At 39.3% G+C, this 13,256-nt stretch overlaps 1 protein-coding gene across 1 annotated transcript in view; it reads left to right on the top strand.

The window, feature by feature from the left end:
* Fndc3a (fibronectin type III domain containing 3A) overlaps positions 1-13,256 on the top strand; it is a 147,805-nt gene that overhangs the window by 121,289 nt on the left and 13,260 nt on the right. Inside the window, exons 8-15 of the mRNA XM_051160822.1 lie at positions 1,780-1,937; positions 2,038-2,097; positions 3,097-3,235; positions 4,546-4,599; positions 7,498-7,622; positions 8,861-9,035; positions 10,109-10,195; positions 12,208-12,346. Of these exons, the coding sequence (XP_051016779.1) occupies positions 1,780-1,937; positions 2,038-2,097; positions 3,097-3,235; positions 4,546-4,599; positions 7,498-7,622; positions 8,861-9,035; positions 10,109-10,195; positions 12,208-12,346 (937 nt within the window). The remainder of the gene's footprint in view (positions 1-1,779; positions 1,938-2,037; positions 2,098-3,096; positions 3,236-4,545; positions 4,600-7,497; positions 7,623-8,860; positions 9,036-10,108; positions 10,196-12,207; positions 12,347-13,256) is intronic.

Genomic DNA, 13,256 nt, shown 5'->3' with positions numbered 1-13,256 from the left:
CAATTAATGCAGCCAGTAACACACCTTCTGAGTCCTGTTTACTATGTCACATTTTAACATAGATATCATCATTTTGTGGGTCAAGACACCTAAGGGTATACATACATATTACAGTAACAAGTGTGTTTATGTTCTAAATGAAAACAAAGTCCTGTCCTATCTACCAGCTAATAGCCAGAAAGACACTCTTTAATGTAGAGCCACTTAAAATCCATTGAAGAATTCATGATAGTATTACAGTAAATAAGTTTTTATGTTCCCTTGACTTAACAAAAGCAGAAAATAGAAAATTTAAAAATTCTTCAGGCTCTGAGAACTTTGAAAGAGAAGTTGGGCTTGTTTACCCTGCCCAGTTCAAGGTCAGGGGCGCCCTTATCCTGGATGTCAGTGATGTGGTCTAATTTTACATTTGGAAACACTGGTTAAGAATAGATCCATCTTTTAAATTGTATTTGCCATGTGTGTGCCTGTGTGTGCATGCCATGGCCCTCATGGAAGCCGGAGGGCTCGTTGTGAAGTCAGGTCCCCTCCTTCCACCTTCATGTAGGGTCCTGGAAACAAACTCAGTCGCAAAGCTTGTATAGCAAGTGCCTTTACCCTCACAGCCATTTCACCAGCAGTGTCTATGCTTATCTTTAAACTGTATTTAATCCTTACTTTTTTGCTCTTTATTAGGCTCTTACTATAAGAGAAACATATACTCAGAATTATTCCAATAAAAACAGATACATATATAAAACAATTAAAACCTCTTGGTTTTTTTCCTCTTAAAACTCCGCTTGTATCCCACCACACATGTACAAAAAGATCCCAAAAGGCAACAGTGAATTTTCTTGTACAGTACATTTCAGGCATCTTTGAGCACTTAAATTTCTTTAACAAACTGTGCTATAAACTACTCCCTGACTTTCCTTTATTCCCTACTCCTGGCTATCACTAGCATATTACATGTCTGTTCTCATTCCTTTTAAATACCTGAGTAGGAATATTGTAAGGGGCTGCACCATTGCTAGAGATCAGCGCCTGTGCGTCCAGCTTTTTGCCATCAATCATGTTGCAGTGAAGTATGTGTAGTTGGGCACTTTCGCAGTTTGTAGGATAGTATCCTGAGGGAGAAAATAAAATACAGTGAAATTCTTACGTCCAAAAATAAATACAACCTAGCATTGTCGCATGCAGGTTTGTAATCCTAGGATTCAGGAAGCTGAGGCAGGAGAACTCAAGTTCGGGTTTAGCCTGGTCTATAATGAGACCTGACCAAAAGGGAAAAATTTTTTAAAAGTATCCATGTGTTTCCCAAATGGCCCTGAGTGGGGCTGTAGCCACATGCAAGACCAGTTTTATTCTAGATGCCCATTTCTCTGGACCCTTAGCACACTAATCCTTAGCTTTAACAGCTGTTTTTGTAACAGTGCATGTATCTGTACGCTTTAATATTTGTTCCTATTAAACATTCATACCTTCATTCATTTTTCTCTTAATTCATTTTGTTTCCTTCGTGTTACAACACGTGATAAATAGAGAAATGAACTCTCAAATAACTTTGAAGTTATTTTTCTTTCATTGTTTTATTTGGTGTGCAGAGTCTTGAGTGGGCCGTGTTGGTCTTCATATTTTGTCCGTCTTTTATCTTCTCATCTGTACACGGAGCAGCCTGCGTGTGCTGATTTGAACTGCTGCTGCTTTGTGGGGAGCTCTGTGCCCCTCAGAGAGTCCCTGCTCAGCACACATACGCATGTGCTTCAGAGCTCTTCCACCTGTTGGCATTTTGTCTTCTAGGCCTCCGACATCCAGGCAAGGACAGTTCTGCTAACCTGGTCACCTCCCTCCAGCTTCGTCAATGGTGAAGTGACTGAGACAGCGGTGCCAGAGCTCTGCACTTACGAAATCCTGGTGTCCAGCACGGGGAAGGAAGGCAAATACAGGAGTGTTTATGTGTAGGTGTTTTCTGGTCCTGCTGTTCTGTTACATGGGCTAGGTTTGTGAAAAAGGACACATTGCTAATTGTGCTATGTATTCTTTCTTTCCCTTCCCCAGAGGAGAAGAAACAAGTGTCACTTTAAATGATCTGAAACCAGCCACAGATTACCATGCAAAGTAAGGACTGTGTTCGTTGTTTCCAAGTGATGGACCTAGCACAGGGGTTTTTAGTAAATTCCTTTAAAATCAAGAATGTAATTTCAGCTAAAAACGTGACCTTTAGTTTTCTTCCTGGCATAATTATTATCATTTCTCAGAATAATCCACATTGAAACATTGAACTCACGTTTAATAGTTACAGTAAAGGAAAAAGCTAGTTACCCTGCCAGTGGGAGGAAAGGTTAGGAGGAATCTGTGGATGAAGTCTGCAGTATGTGCTTAGCACTGCACACTTGCCCTGGCTTCTGAGGTGTCATGCACGGAGTCATAAGCAGTGCCTGCTTGACTTTTGTGTCTGTTAGTCTGCATCATGTTTTGGAAGGAGCTCTCAGAATTCCACAGCATTTGTTGGTAGGAGCAATTCAGAGAATGCCTGACAGTTTTGCAGTATATGTCGTTAAGTCTTTACTTCCCATCTGGGGCCTAGTTCTTACCCTGTTTCTTAAAAGAATGTCCATGGTTAGGAGTACTAGCAGTGCTCCTGCTATTGCACATTAACAGAATAAGGTTCTGTACTTGCACTCGAAGCATCATCCAGCCCAGTCTGTTTAATACTGAATTGACACCGTTAGTGAGTCCTGATTTGTGTGGGTTCTATTCAGTTTTTACCCAGTGAGATAGAATCAAATAGGATAGAAAGTATCAGCATATTAAGAATATTGTTTTAGAAATTTGCTACTTAAGGAAACGTGTGTATACAGAGACATGTTGTGTCACTTTTGAAGTGTCTTGTCTATGGCCATGCTACCCTGAACGCACCTCATCTCGTCTGCAGTGTTTATCTTTGAGTTACAGTGAAAATAAGACCATTGGTTTATACGTTTCCTAAGGGACACTTTTTACTTCTAGATAATACTTAAATTTTCTTGAGTACTTGAAAATCACCTTACTACTTGCATTTACTTAAAGCTGATATTGTTGAAAGTAAAAACAGGTAAAAACTGTTTTATCCCATAGAGTGCAGGCAGAGTCCAATTCGATAAAGGGAATTCCTTCAGAAGCTGAAAGCTTTACTACCTTGAGCTGTGAGCCTGATACACCCAGTTCACCCAGGATAGCCAACCGGACCAAAAACTCGCTCACCTTGCAGTGGAAGGTGAGGGTGCTCTGTTGGGAATTTTTAACTGGATATCTCTTTTCTTTTCCTTTTTCCTCCTCAAGTTAAATGTCAATTGCTTTTTGGAGACCAAGATTATTAAGTTAAATAAGTTGTTCTTTTCCTTGTGTTTGCTTCTTATGCTCAGATAACTCACTCTCTGTCTCTGTTTGTCACTGACCAAAACCAGCTTGTAGGAGAAAAGAGTTTATTTTGTTCTACACTTTCTACTCTCTCACTGGAAGTCAGGGCAGGAACTGTGGGAGAACAGTACTTGCTGGCTTGCCCCCAGCTCCACCCACCTAGGGATAATCACCCCCAGAAAGCTGGACCTTCCTACACCAACTAGCAATCAGGAAATGCCTCAGGGATATATGTCCACAAACTAACCTGATGGAGGTGGACCATATTAAGTAAACAGCCGAGGCTGACTAGAGGTGCCCCCTCCCACACTGGGGATTTGAGGGTTTATGGTTAGACCCTCTATGTGTAGACAAACATTACAACTGACTTTCATCCTCAGTCCCCTCTGCCTTTTTAGAACTTGTTATCCTCCTGTCTCAGTTACCTCAGTAGCTGGAATTACTTTGAAGGCCCTGTTTTCTTTTTGTATTATTCAAGTAAAGGGACAACATAAAAGTGACAAGATAACTCTATGATAACATGGCAAAACGCTTACACATAGTAGTTTCCCCCAACGTGGAAGAAGAAAATGGGAAGGTGGGCCTTAGGCAGCCTAGCCCCTAACTCTCTGTTTTTTAGTATATTACAAAATAGTCCATTTACATTGTAAGGTGAGCCACAGAGAAAGTGGTAGAAACTTTAACCTGATAAAATCTGATGGGCAAAACGATTAAAAAAAAAAAAGAATTATGGAAGTTAAGATACTTCTTGTTAAAGGAGATTATAGAATATTCAGAAACATGTAGATGGTCTCTTGCCTTATGTTTCTATTTTTTTGTTTTGTTTTGTTTTATGTGTATGAGTGTTTGCCTACTAGTAGTTATGTGCAGTGTGTGTTTGTCTGGTGCCCACTAAGGCCAAAAGAGGTATCCAGTTCCCTGGAACTGGAATTATGGATGGTGATGAGCCACCTTGTGGCTTCTTGCAACCAAACCTGGGTCATCTGTAAAGAGTAGCAATTGTTCTTAACCAGTGAGCTGGCTCTCAACCCCTCTGTGGCCATTTTTAAGAAGTAAATCATAGACACAAAGTAGGTTCCTTGTTATTTACGATGACTAATTTCTTATCTTTTCTTCCTTTCTTTCTTTCTGTCTTTCTTTCTTTATTATTTTTTTTCCCCTGTTCAGGCACCTAGTGACAATGGTTCTAAAATCCAAAGCTTTATTTTAGAATGGGATGAGGTAAGTACATTGAATCTTTTTAATGGTTAAACTTATGGTTGTATCTTGACAAAATAATATTATCATCTGTTTTACTTATGTGTTCTCTTTAAGAAACAATATTTTGAGCCGGGCGTGGTGGCGCACACCTTTAATCCCAGCACTCGGGTAGCAGAGGCAGGCGGATCACTGTGAGTTCGAGGCCAGCCTGGTCTCCACAGTGAGTCCAGGATGGCCAAGGCTACACAGAGAAACCCTGTCTCGAAAAACCAAAAAAAAAAAAGAAAAAGAAAAAGAAAAAAAGAAACAACATTTTATGTGGTAAATGGCTAGGTGTTGTTAGAAAACTTAACCAACTGGACTTGCCTGTGAAGGGAAACTGTATGTTTTCATCTGTTGGCATAAACCTAGGAGACCAGGGCCTATAAACGAGGCAATCTAAAGTTCCATGTTACAGCTGACTTGGTTCAGAGCTGCAGACAGTTCATACTCTGTGACTTAAGAAGAGTCACCTGCGTAAAGTGTAAAATCACAAGGATAAACTGTATGTGGCAAACACATAATTTTCCGTAGAGGCATATAAACATATCAGTAGCCAGTTGTAATGAATGATCTAAAGTGAATTCATTTTTTTTCCTGTTTTTTTTCTTTTTTAGTGTTACTTTATTTTTTAAATTATTATTCTTTTTTTTTACATATACATTTATGTTATTACACATACATGCAATAAACTGCCTACAGCAAGAAGAACCATGACACAATCAGGAATTATATACATGATAGATTCATGGGGCTTTGGCTATTTGTATTTGGCAACCTTGAAGAACACAAATGCCGTAAACATACAAGAAGCCTGCAGAGCTCCAAACAGATTGCAGCAGAAAAGAAAGTCCTCCCGCCACACAATAACCAAAGCATCAAATGTACAGTACAAAGAAGGAATGTTAAAAGCTGCAAGAGAAAACGGCCAAGTCACATATAAAGTGACCTCATCCCTATCCACTTTACCTGGGAGGGGCAGGGTAGCGCGTTCCAAAGGCAGCGTGTGTTACAGAGGGACAGAGGTCACAAGACTCTTGCTTAGTTGGGGTTTTTCACCAGGTCTCAGAAATCACGTCACACAGCTTCATTCATGGACCATGTTCTGACACACCATCAAAATGGTCACTTGAGGAGTTGGGGTATAGCTTACCTAACAAGCATGAGGCATTGGGCTTAATCATAAACACACACACACACACACACACACACACACACACAACAATTTTTATAATTATCTTGGGAAAGGGACTATTTTTTTTTTTTCTCTATGCTACCCTTAATAGCAAGACTATTAGTTTCCTATGGTCTCTACAGCAAATCATAAACTTGATGATTTAGAGAAAATCTTATAGTTTTGAAAGCCAGAAACATGGTTTTCATTGGGCCAAAATCGAGGTGTCATCATGAGTTTGTTCCTTCCAGGGATTCTCACGTCATTTCTTGTCCTAGCCACTTTCCTGTGGTCCAAGGCCTTGTTGCCATACCCTTACTCTTTTTCTTACTTCTCCCTGCCTATCTCAGGGGGCTGTTTGTGCTTTCTGTGGTCCATCCAAATAATCAAAGGTAACCCTTTTTCTCAAGACCCTTAATGTAGCCACATTGTGTGGCATTCAGAGACAAGTGGTCAGGTCCTGGGCATCTTTGACAGCCACAGCAAGCACAATGGGCTATATATCAGTTTGGTACATTATTTTCTGGTCAATTATCCCATTCTCTCTTACCATGTTGCTTATACCAAGCAAAGAGAAGGGGCCAGAGAGAGTAGAAATTCTGTTGGTAATGTGGGGATTCAACAGAGTATATTCAGAGAAAAATAAGGCATAACTACGGTTTTGTTCCAGAAATGCTAAGATAAGTCAGAATAAGATTGCTTTGACAGATCACAAAAGATAAACCACATCCTCTCAATAAGAGATGGGAGGGGATCTGATAAAATGTAGCAGGAATAGAAAGTTAATTGATTGCTCAATAATTTTATACCATTACTAAATAAGGCACTTTGAGTATCAGCTAGCCACAGAACCCACTATTCTATTCTATTATATTATACCAATTTATATTACTCGAGAATTTGTAATTTCTCAATGACTTTTAACTGACTAGAATGCAAAATTTACCAGTATATAGAATTATGATTTTGTGCTGAGTCCATGCAGCTGACTCAGCTAAACACCATTACAAATAATAAGATTATTGAGCTTAACAGCCAGGTGCAGTCACCTTTGAGAGAAATGGAGTTAACCCCCGCTGTCCTTGACCGAGGTACAGGGTTGGAGTATAGGTGAGAAAAGAGAAGCTGCCCATTTTATTTCACGGCCAACATTTCTAAAATTCCAGTTGTCCTGAGGTGGCCTAACTTTCTTCTCTGTTGTCTAATCAGGCTGATACCTCTTCTAGAATTTTTCAGTGTTAAATGTAACTTTTGGAGCAGTTGCTCCTCTAACCCTTTATTTTAAAGACACTTAGCATCTCAGGGGAGGGTTGGAAACAGGCTTAAAAACTGTTTACGAAGAACTTTTTCTATGTTAAAGAAAAAGGGCCTTGTCTGTTTCAGGGGTCAGCCTTGTCCCCCATGGAGATTATAAGGCCCATACCTCATTATGGCCAGAAATTTAGCATTGGCTGAAACGTCGTATTTAACTCAAGGAACTATGAAAGGCGACTTAGAGAGCTACTTGTGCTCCTGGGACTCTGCAGCTGAGGTCGCCACCCATAAGATGTTCAGTGTCGCGGCCTCTCTTGAGATCCGTGATCTGTGTACCAGAACGCTGCCCCTGAATATTGTGCCAGCTAACATAACTATCAGAAAGGAACTCCTTTGGATTTGTCTCTTGTTACTAGTGCATATTACATATAATAACTAGCCCTTTCTCCTAGGGGAAAGGAAATGGAGAATTCTGTCAGTGTTACATGGGCTCACAGAAGCAATTTAAAATTACCAAACTGTCACCAGCAATGGGTTGTAAATTTAGATTATCAGCCAAAAATGACTATGGTGTAAGGTAAGACTTTTTTAGGTAAGAAATTTTGTAAAATAATATATATTTTAGATTATTTACTCAGACTACCCATTGAAAAAATTTGCTTTCTTTTGTTGATACAGTTATGATGTAGCAAAGGCCAGAAGAGAGTGTCTTAGTTACATAGGGATGACAGTAAAGATTAAATTCAAAAACTTTTCTAGCCTCAAATATAAATTAAATATTTACATGTCACTCTAGGGTTTTTTTGGTTTTTTTTGTTTGTTTGTTTTTTAAGAAATTTAAAGAAAAGGGGCCTTGTCTGTCTCAGAGATCAGCCTGATGCCATAACTACTTGTCCCCCATTGGGATTATAAGGCCCATACTTTATTATGGCCAATTAAAAAAATTGACAGTATATGTGCTTTCATGGTTTTATTTAGAATCTGGTGGGTTCCATATCCTTGGTGCTTGATACAAACAGAGAGTGCCCCCTCCACTTTTTTAACCTTGAAAGGTTCAATTCTCTATTATTTATTTGTGAATGAAATAATAAATCATATTTAGGGTAAGAAACATTAATGCTACTGGTAAACAAGCTTAGTTGGATTAGTGTGACTCTTGTTCAGGTGGATAATCAATAACCAATAACCATTAAAAATAGTATCTGGGGCTTTGTTTTCTCTGTTTCTTAAAAGGCTCTCTGTAGTTCAGACAAGCCTGGGTCTTTTAAGAGTCCTATTGAAATTATTTTTAGTTTGTTTTATTTTAGAAATTCTTCTACTTAACTATATGGGAGTTGGTGGGTTTAATTCTACAGTTTACATCTTCTACCACATAAAATGGCATTTATGAGCACTGTCTTTTCTGCTCCATATAGGAACTATATGGAAGTATATGATAGAAGTGTACTGTGAAATGGGTTTTACTGTGTTCTCTTTCCTACAGACCACTGTATATTTTGTTTTTTCACTGACTGAATACATTTCATGGACAAAGCTTAAAGACTCTGAACTTAATTTACACATGTGAAAGAATATTGACCGTTGAGTATCTGGGTCACCTTAAAGATCTTTTCAGTTTTGACTCTCCAGGCCTGGGACTATAGCTCAGTGGTAGCTGCTGTCTTAGCAATGTTCAAATCAAGGGTCTTGATTTGAATGCCTTCACAACAACAAAATTAAAATTTTCATTTTGAAGAAATACTATTAGTGGGGGAGTGGGGCTCTTTATCAGTAGACATGATGTTTACTCCTTTAAACAATGACTTGTTCCAACAGTGCTTTCAGTGAAGAGGTCTTGTACTACACCTCAGGCTGTGCCCCCTCCGTCCCTGCAAGTCCTACGCTGACCAAGGCTGGAGTTACGTGGCTGTCCCTACAGTGGACTAAGCCCTCAGGAACACCATCGGATGAAGGAATTTCTTACATTTTAGAGATGGAGGAGGAAACATCCGTAAGTGTGACTCTGTGGTTCAAGTAAGAGTTGAAGTGGTTTGGGTACAGTGTCAATACCAATACAGTAAATGTCGCCCAGGAGTTGGCACCCTCCCCAAGTCTAGGTGAGATTGCAAGGGAGGGCTCAGCTCTCCTGTTTCTTGGAGGGTTGTGAATGCTAGAGTCTAGACCTGGAAAACACGTAGAGAACACGTTCCATTGAGAGCTGGATGTGTAGCGCAGTGGTAGAGCACTTAGCTAATAATGGGCAGGGCACCTTGCATCCTCCAGCCAGAGAGTCAGACATAGATTGGCTAACTTAGGAAGAAATAAAAGGAATGTTACCACAACCTTCTACACAGAGCTGCTCCAAAGTAAGGACTGTGGCACTCCTCCCCACTAGTGTTCACTACTGTGTGTGGACATACCACTGGGAGTCACCTGGGTGACTGTAGTACCTCCCGAATCTAGTTCCCTGCCTCTACTTCCTGCTAGCCAAAAATAGACAGAGCTTTATTTTAAATTAAGATTAGGTAATAATGGCACAGTCTTGTGAATAATACTATAAAATTTCTAATTGTATATGTGTAAATGGTGCATCATACTGTATTTTCAATTAATTTCCACTTTTTATACTTTTCAACATTGGAGCTAATACGTAGTGATATATTGTCACTGGGATTGGTACTTCATCTCCCATTACAGCCAACCATTTACTTCTTCATTAAACACAGCTGTGCATTCAGGGCAAAGTAAGTGTGCTAAATACTTATGTGTGCTTGCTTGTGACAAATCTGGGAAACTTGGTTCTTGAAATTGCTTCATTGATGGTAAAGCAGCCATTGGCTCCAACTCTTCCCTCAGAACAAAGACCTTCTCTTGGTTCTTAAATTTACTGAGACTAAGTGATCTTAATTCTTCTGAAAAGGGTTCTGTAGCATAGCTGTGCTCAGTCAGTCAAGATAGAAGGATTCAGGTGAGGATTACATTTACACAGGTCAGAAGTGAAGATTGCCCCAGGGCTTCATGTGTCTGTTGCCCCTCATCTCCCTGCAATTAGGTAGCTAATGAAAACTGTTTTTCCCTTTCCAGGGGTATGGTTTTAAGCCTAAATATGATGGAGAAGATCTTGCTTACACAGTGAAAAATCTGAAACGTAGTACAAAGTATAAATTTAAGGTAAATCTTGAAAGCCCAATAAGAAACGTTCTCTTGTTTTTATTGTTCTTGTTAAGTTAAAGCCAAGCACAGACTTCCACTATGTATTCTTTCCAAACCATTTCTTTGGTTTTAATTTTTAAGCAATTCTGTAATTTTTAATGAGTGTTTTTGTTTTACTTTTTCACTGTAGTATAATAATACTTCTCAAACTTCATGTGTTTACATTCAAAACAAGTTTTAATCTTTTGTGGAGCTTTCATCTGTAACACAGTGTGGCTATATATATACATATATATGTATATATATTAAAAATGCATGTTAAAACATACCTGATAATTTTTGGAATCATGTCATGGAAGGATTCTTCTTTATATACTGTTAGTGGTAATCCCTCAAAAGGAGTTATTCTTTGGCCTTTTGCTAGTATTCTGCGAGTGCTGTGTCGTTCATAAGCATTGTATTACCACCACGGTTTCATATCCCTCTTAATGCCCATTAATGATTCTTGCATCAGTCTGTTCTTTGTATGATTGATAATGCTAAATGGTGATGTTTTACTTGAATTCTTCCTTGTTTCGCCTGCTTGAGGCAGTGACAGACTGAAAATTCCTCTATGGAAACTTCGGAATTTATTTTCTCCTATTGCATCACTCTAGGATATATTTTGGCTCTTTAACTTGCCCAGTGTTTGAATTATTTAATAATTACAGTTAATAGAAACAACTATAAAATTATAATGCTTATTTGTTGGCAAATTAAACATTTATATTTTCCTACCAGGGCTCATTTAATTAAATGATTTCAGAGAAATCACAGAGGGCATTGTAAGTGGTTCTCACTCTCCAGTAGTGAATTTTTTAGCTTTCGTAAGTTTTTGTATATACTTTTACTGTTTGTTTCTATTATTGATATTCAGCTTTAACTCAAGGTGGACAGTTAAGATTCAGGGTATTATTTCAGGGTTCTTCCATCCATTGAGATTTCTGTTGTGTCCTAATATATGGTCAGCTTTGGAAAAGGTTCCATTTGGGCTGCTGAGAAGAAAGTAGACTCTTCTGTGTTTGGCAGTATGTTCTGTAGGTGTTTACTAGATCCATTTGGTTTATGATGCTATTTGACTCCACATTACTCTGTTTTGTTTTTATCTGGATTACCTGTCTGTGGTTGGCAAGCATGGGTTATGACCTCACCCTTTTCACTGTCTTAGGTTCACTGTGTGATTTTATACATAGCAGGGTTTCTTTCATGAAACTGGGAACCCTTGTGTTTGGTGCGCATATGTGTTTGGAATTCTAGTAGCCTCTTGGAGGATTTTTCTTTTAATGAGTATGTAGTGCTGTTCCCTATCTCTTCTGAGTGCTTCTAGGCTTCATTTGCTTGAAGGTTATCTAGAAGTGTGAGAGCAGTGAGGAGATCTGAGAAAAACTGAACAGTCAGACTAACTTTTAATAAGTTGTAATAGGCCACATTTAGTGTTCAGAATTCTGGATTTACTAAAATTCCCACTCATAGTTACGTAGTGCATGGCAAAGTAAAAATGTGAGTAAATTTCTAAAACCAAATAAAATGACGCCTAGATTAGATTAGACTTTTTTTCTATTTCTGTGTTTAAAAAGTCGACCCCATTCTTCTTTTACCTGGAAATAAATATTTGTTATCTCATATCTTCTGCTGGTCAGGAATCCAGGAAGCAGATTCAGATCTAAAGTCTTCTGAAGTGCAGGAGTTTGAAGGTGTCTGCATCCCGTTCACACACATGGTTCTTCCCTGTGCCCTCAGTTCTCACCACACAGGCTTTCCCATATTATGCAGAGGGCACTTCTGCTACATTCTGTGAGTCAGAAGAATCCGCTAGGTGTGACCAGGGTGCTGGAGCACACTTAGTATTCCCAGTGCAGTCAGCTGTCTTCTCGTGACCAGAGGCAGTGCTCCAAGAGCGACTATCAGTCTTGGCAGTCAGTCTTCTCACTGGGCTTGTGTTTTGCTCACCGCTTGGTTGCAGACATTAAGCCTCTGTGCTCTCATCACAGGTCATTGCTTATAACTCGGAAGGTAAAAGCAACCCTAGTGAAGTAGTGGAGTTTAGTACCTGCCCTGATAAACCAGGAGTCCCAGTGAAGCCTTCGGTGAAAGGGAAGATACACTCACACGGCTTTAAGATTACCTGGGGTAAGATGTCTGTGCTTTATTTTGTGTTCGGTTAAAATAATTTAAATATGAACTTTTTAGAAAACCACCCCTGTGAAAGTGTCAGGGTGCATTTTGTTAGAAATTTACCACATTCATCCTTAGAAGAAGAGAAGAAAATCTATAAGCAACTAACTAGTTCACAATTCACGTTCCTGGTTTATGGATATAAGTGTGCAGGTGGATAAAAGCTTGTTGTAGTCACCTAGCTCAAACAGGCCTTCATGGGGATTGTTGGATGTTGTAGCAGCCTCCTGTGGGACGAAAGGCCTGACTCACTGGAGTTGTTCAGAAGAAAGAGATACTGTTGGAGGACACAGCACCCTGAATTCATGTTTTCTCACGGAAAGCCCAAGTTCAGTGATTTTAAAACCACCAAGTTAGTGTGACGATGTAGTGTGATTCCCTGTACAGGTGCAGCAGGCTGTTGGCACCAGGTTTTCTGTAACGTTGTGATTGTGGAGCTTGGGTAAATTGATTAACTCAAGGCAGTCTGATAAGAAACGTGTCCTCCACTGAGGGTCATCCGTGGAAAGCGGTGTGCTCACAGATACTAGCCAGTTTTGACACTAAAAGATCCGGGGAGCCACTGTAAGAGGGCAGATGGGTCAGCTTTGTGTGAAAGGAAAGATTGCTGAACTTGGAGCTGGCAGCATTTGAGTCATGTTAGCTTTCAAGAAATAAAACAACAACAGAAGCATTCCCTTAAACATTTGCTGAACATTTGCTTATACACAAGCTCAGAGAGACAGCAGAGTGTGCAAACTCAGTTACGCGCGGAGACATGGCTGAAATTAACATATTACAACTACAAATTTCATATTCCCTTAGAAGCTACAGTGAATGGAATGTTAATATAGCTATTAATATTATTGTAGAGTCAACTTTATAA

This window comes from Acomys russatus, chromosome 18, assembly GCF_903995435.1.
Source record: "Acomys russatus chromosome 18, mAcoRus1.1, whole genome shotgun sequence".
Taxonomy (NCBI): domain Eukaryota; kingdom Metazoa; phylum Chordata; class Mammalia; order Rodentia; family Muridae; genus Acomys; species Acomys russatus.
The sequence above is the reverse complement of the archived record's forward strand: the minus strand, read 5'-3'. Positions and strand labels throughout refer to the sequence as shown.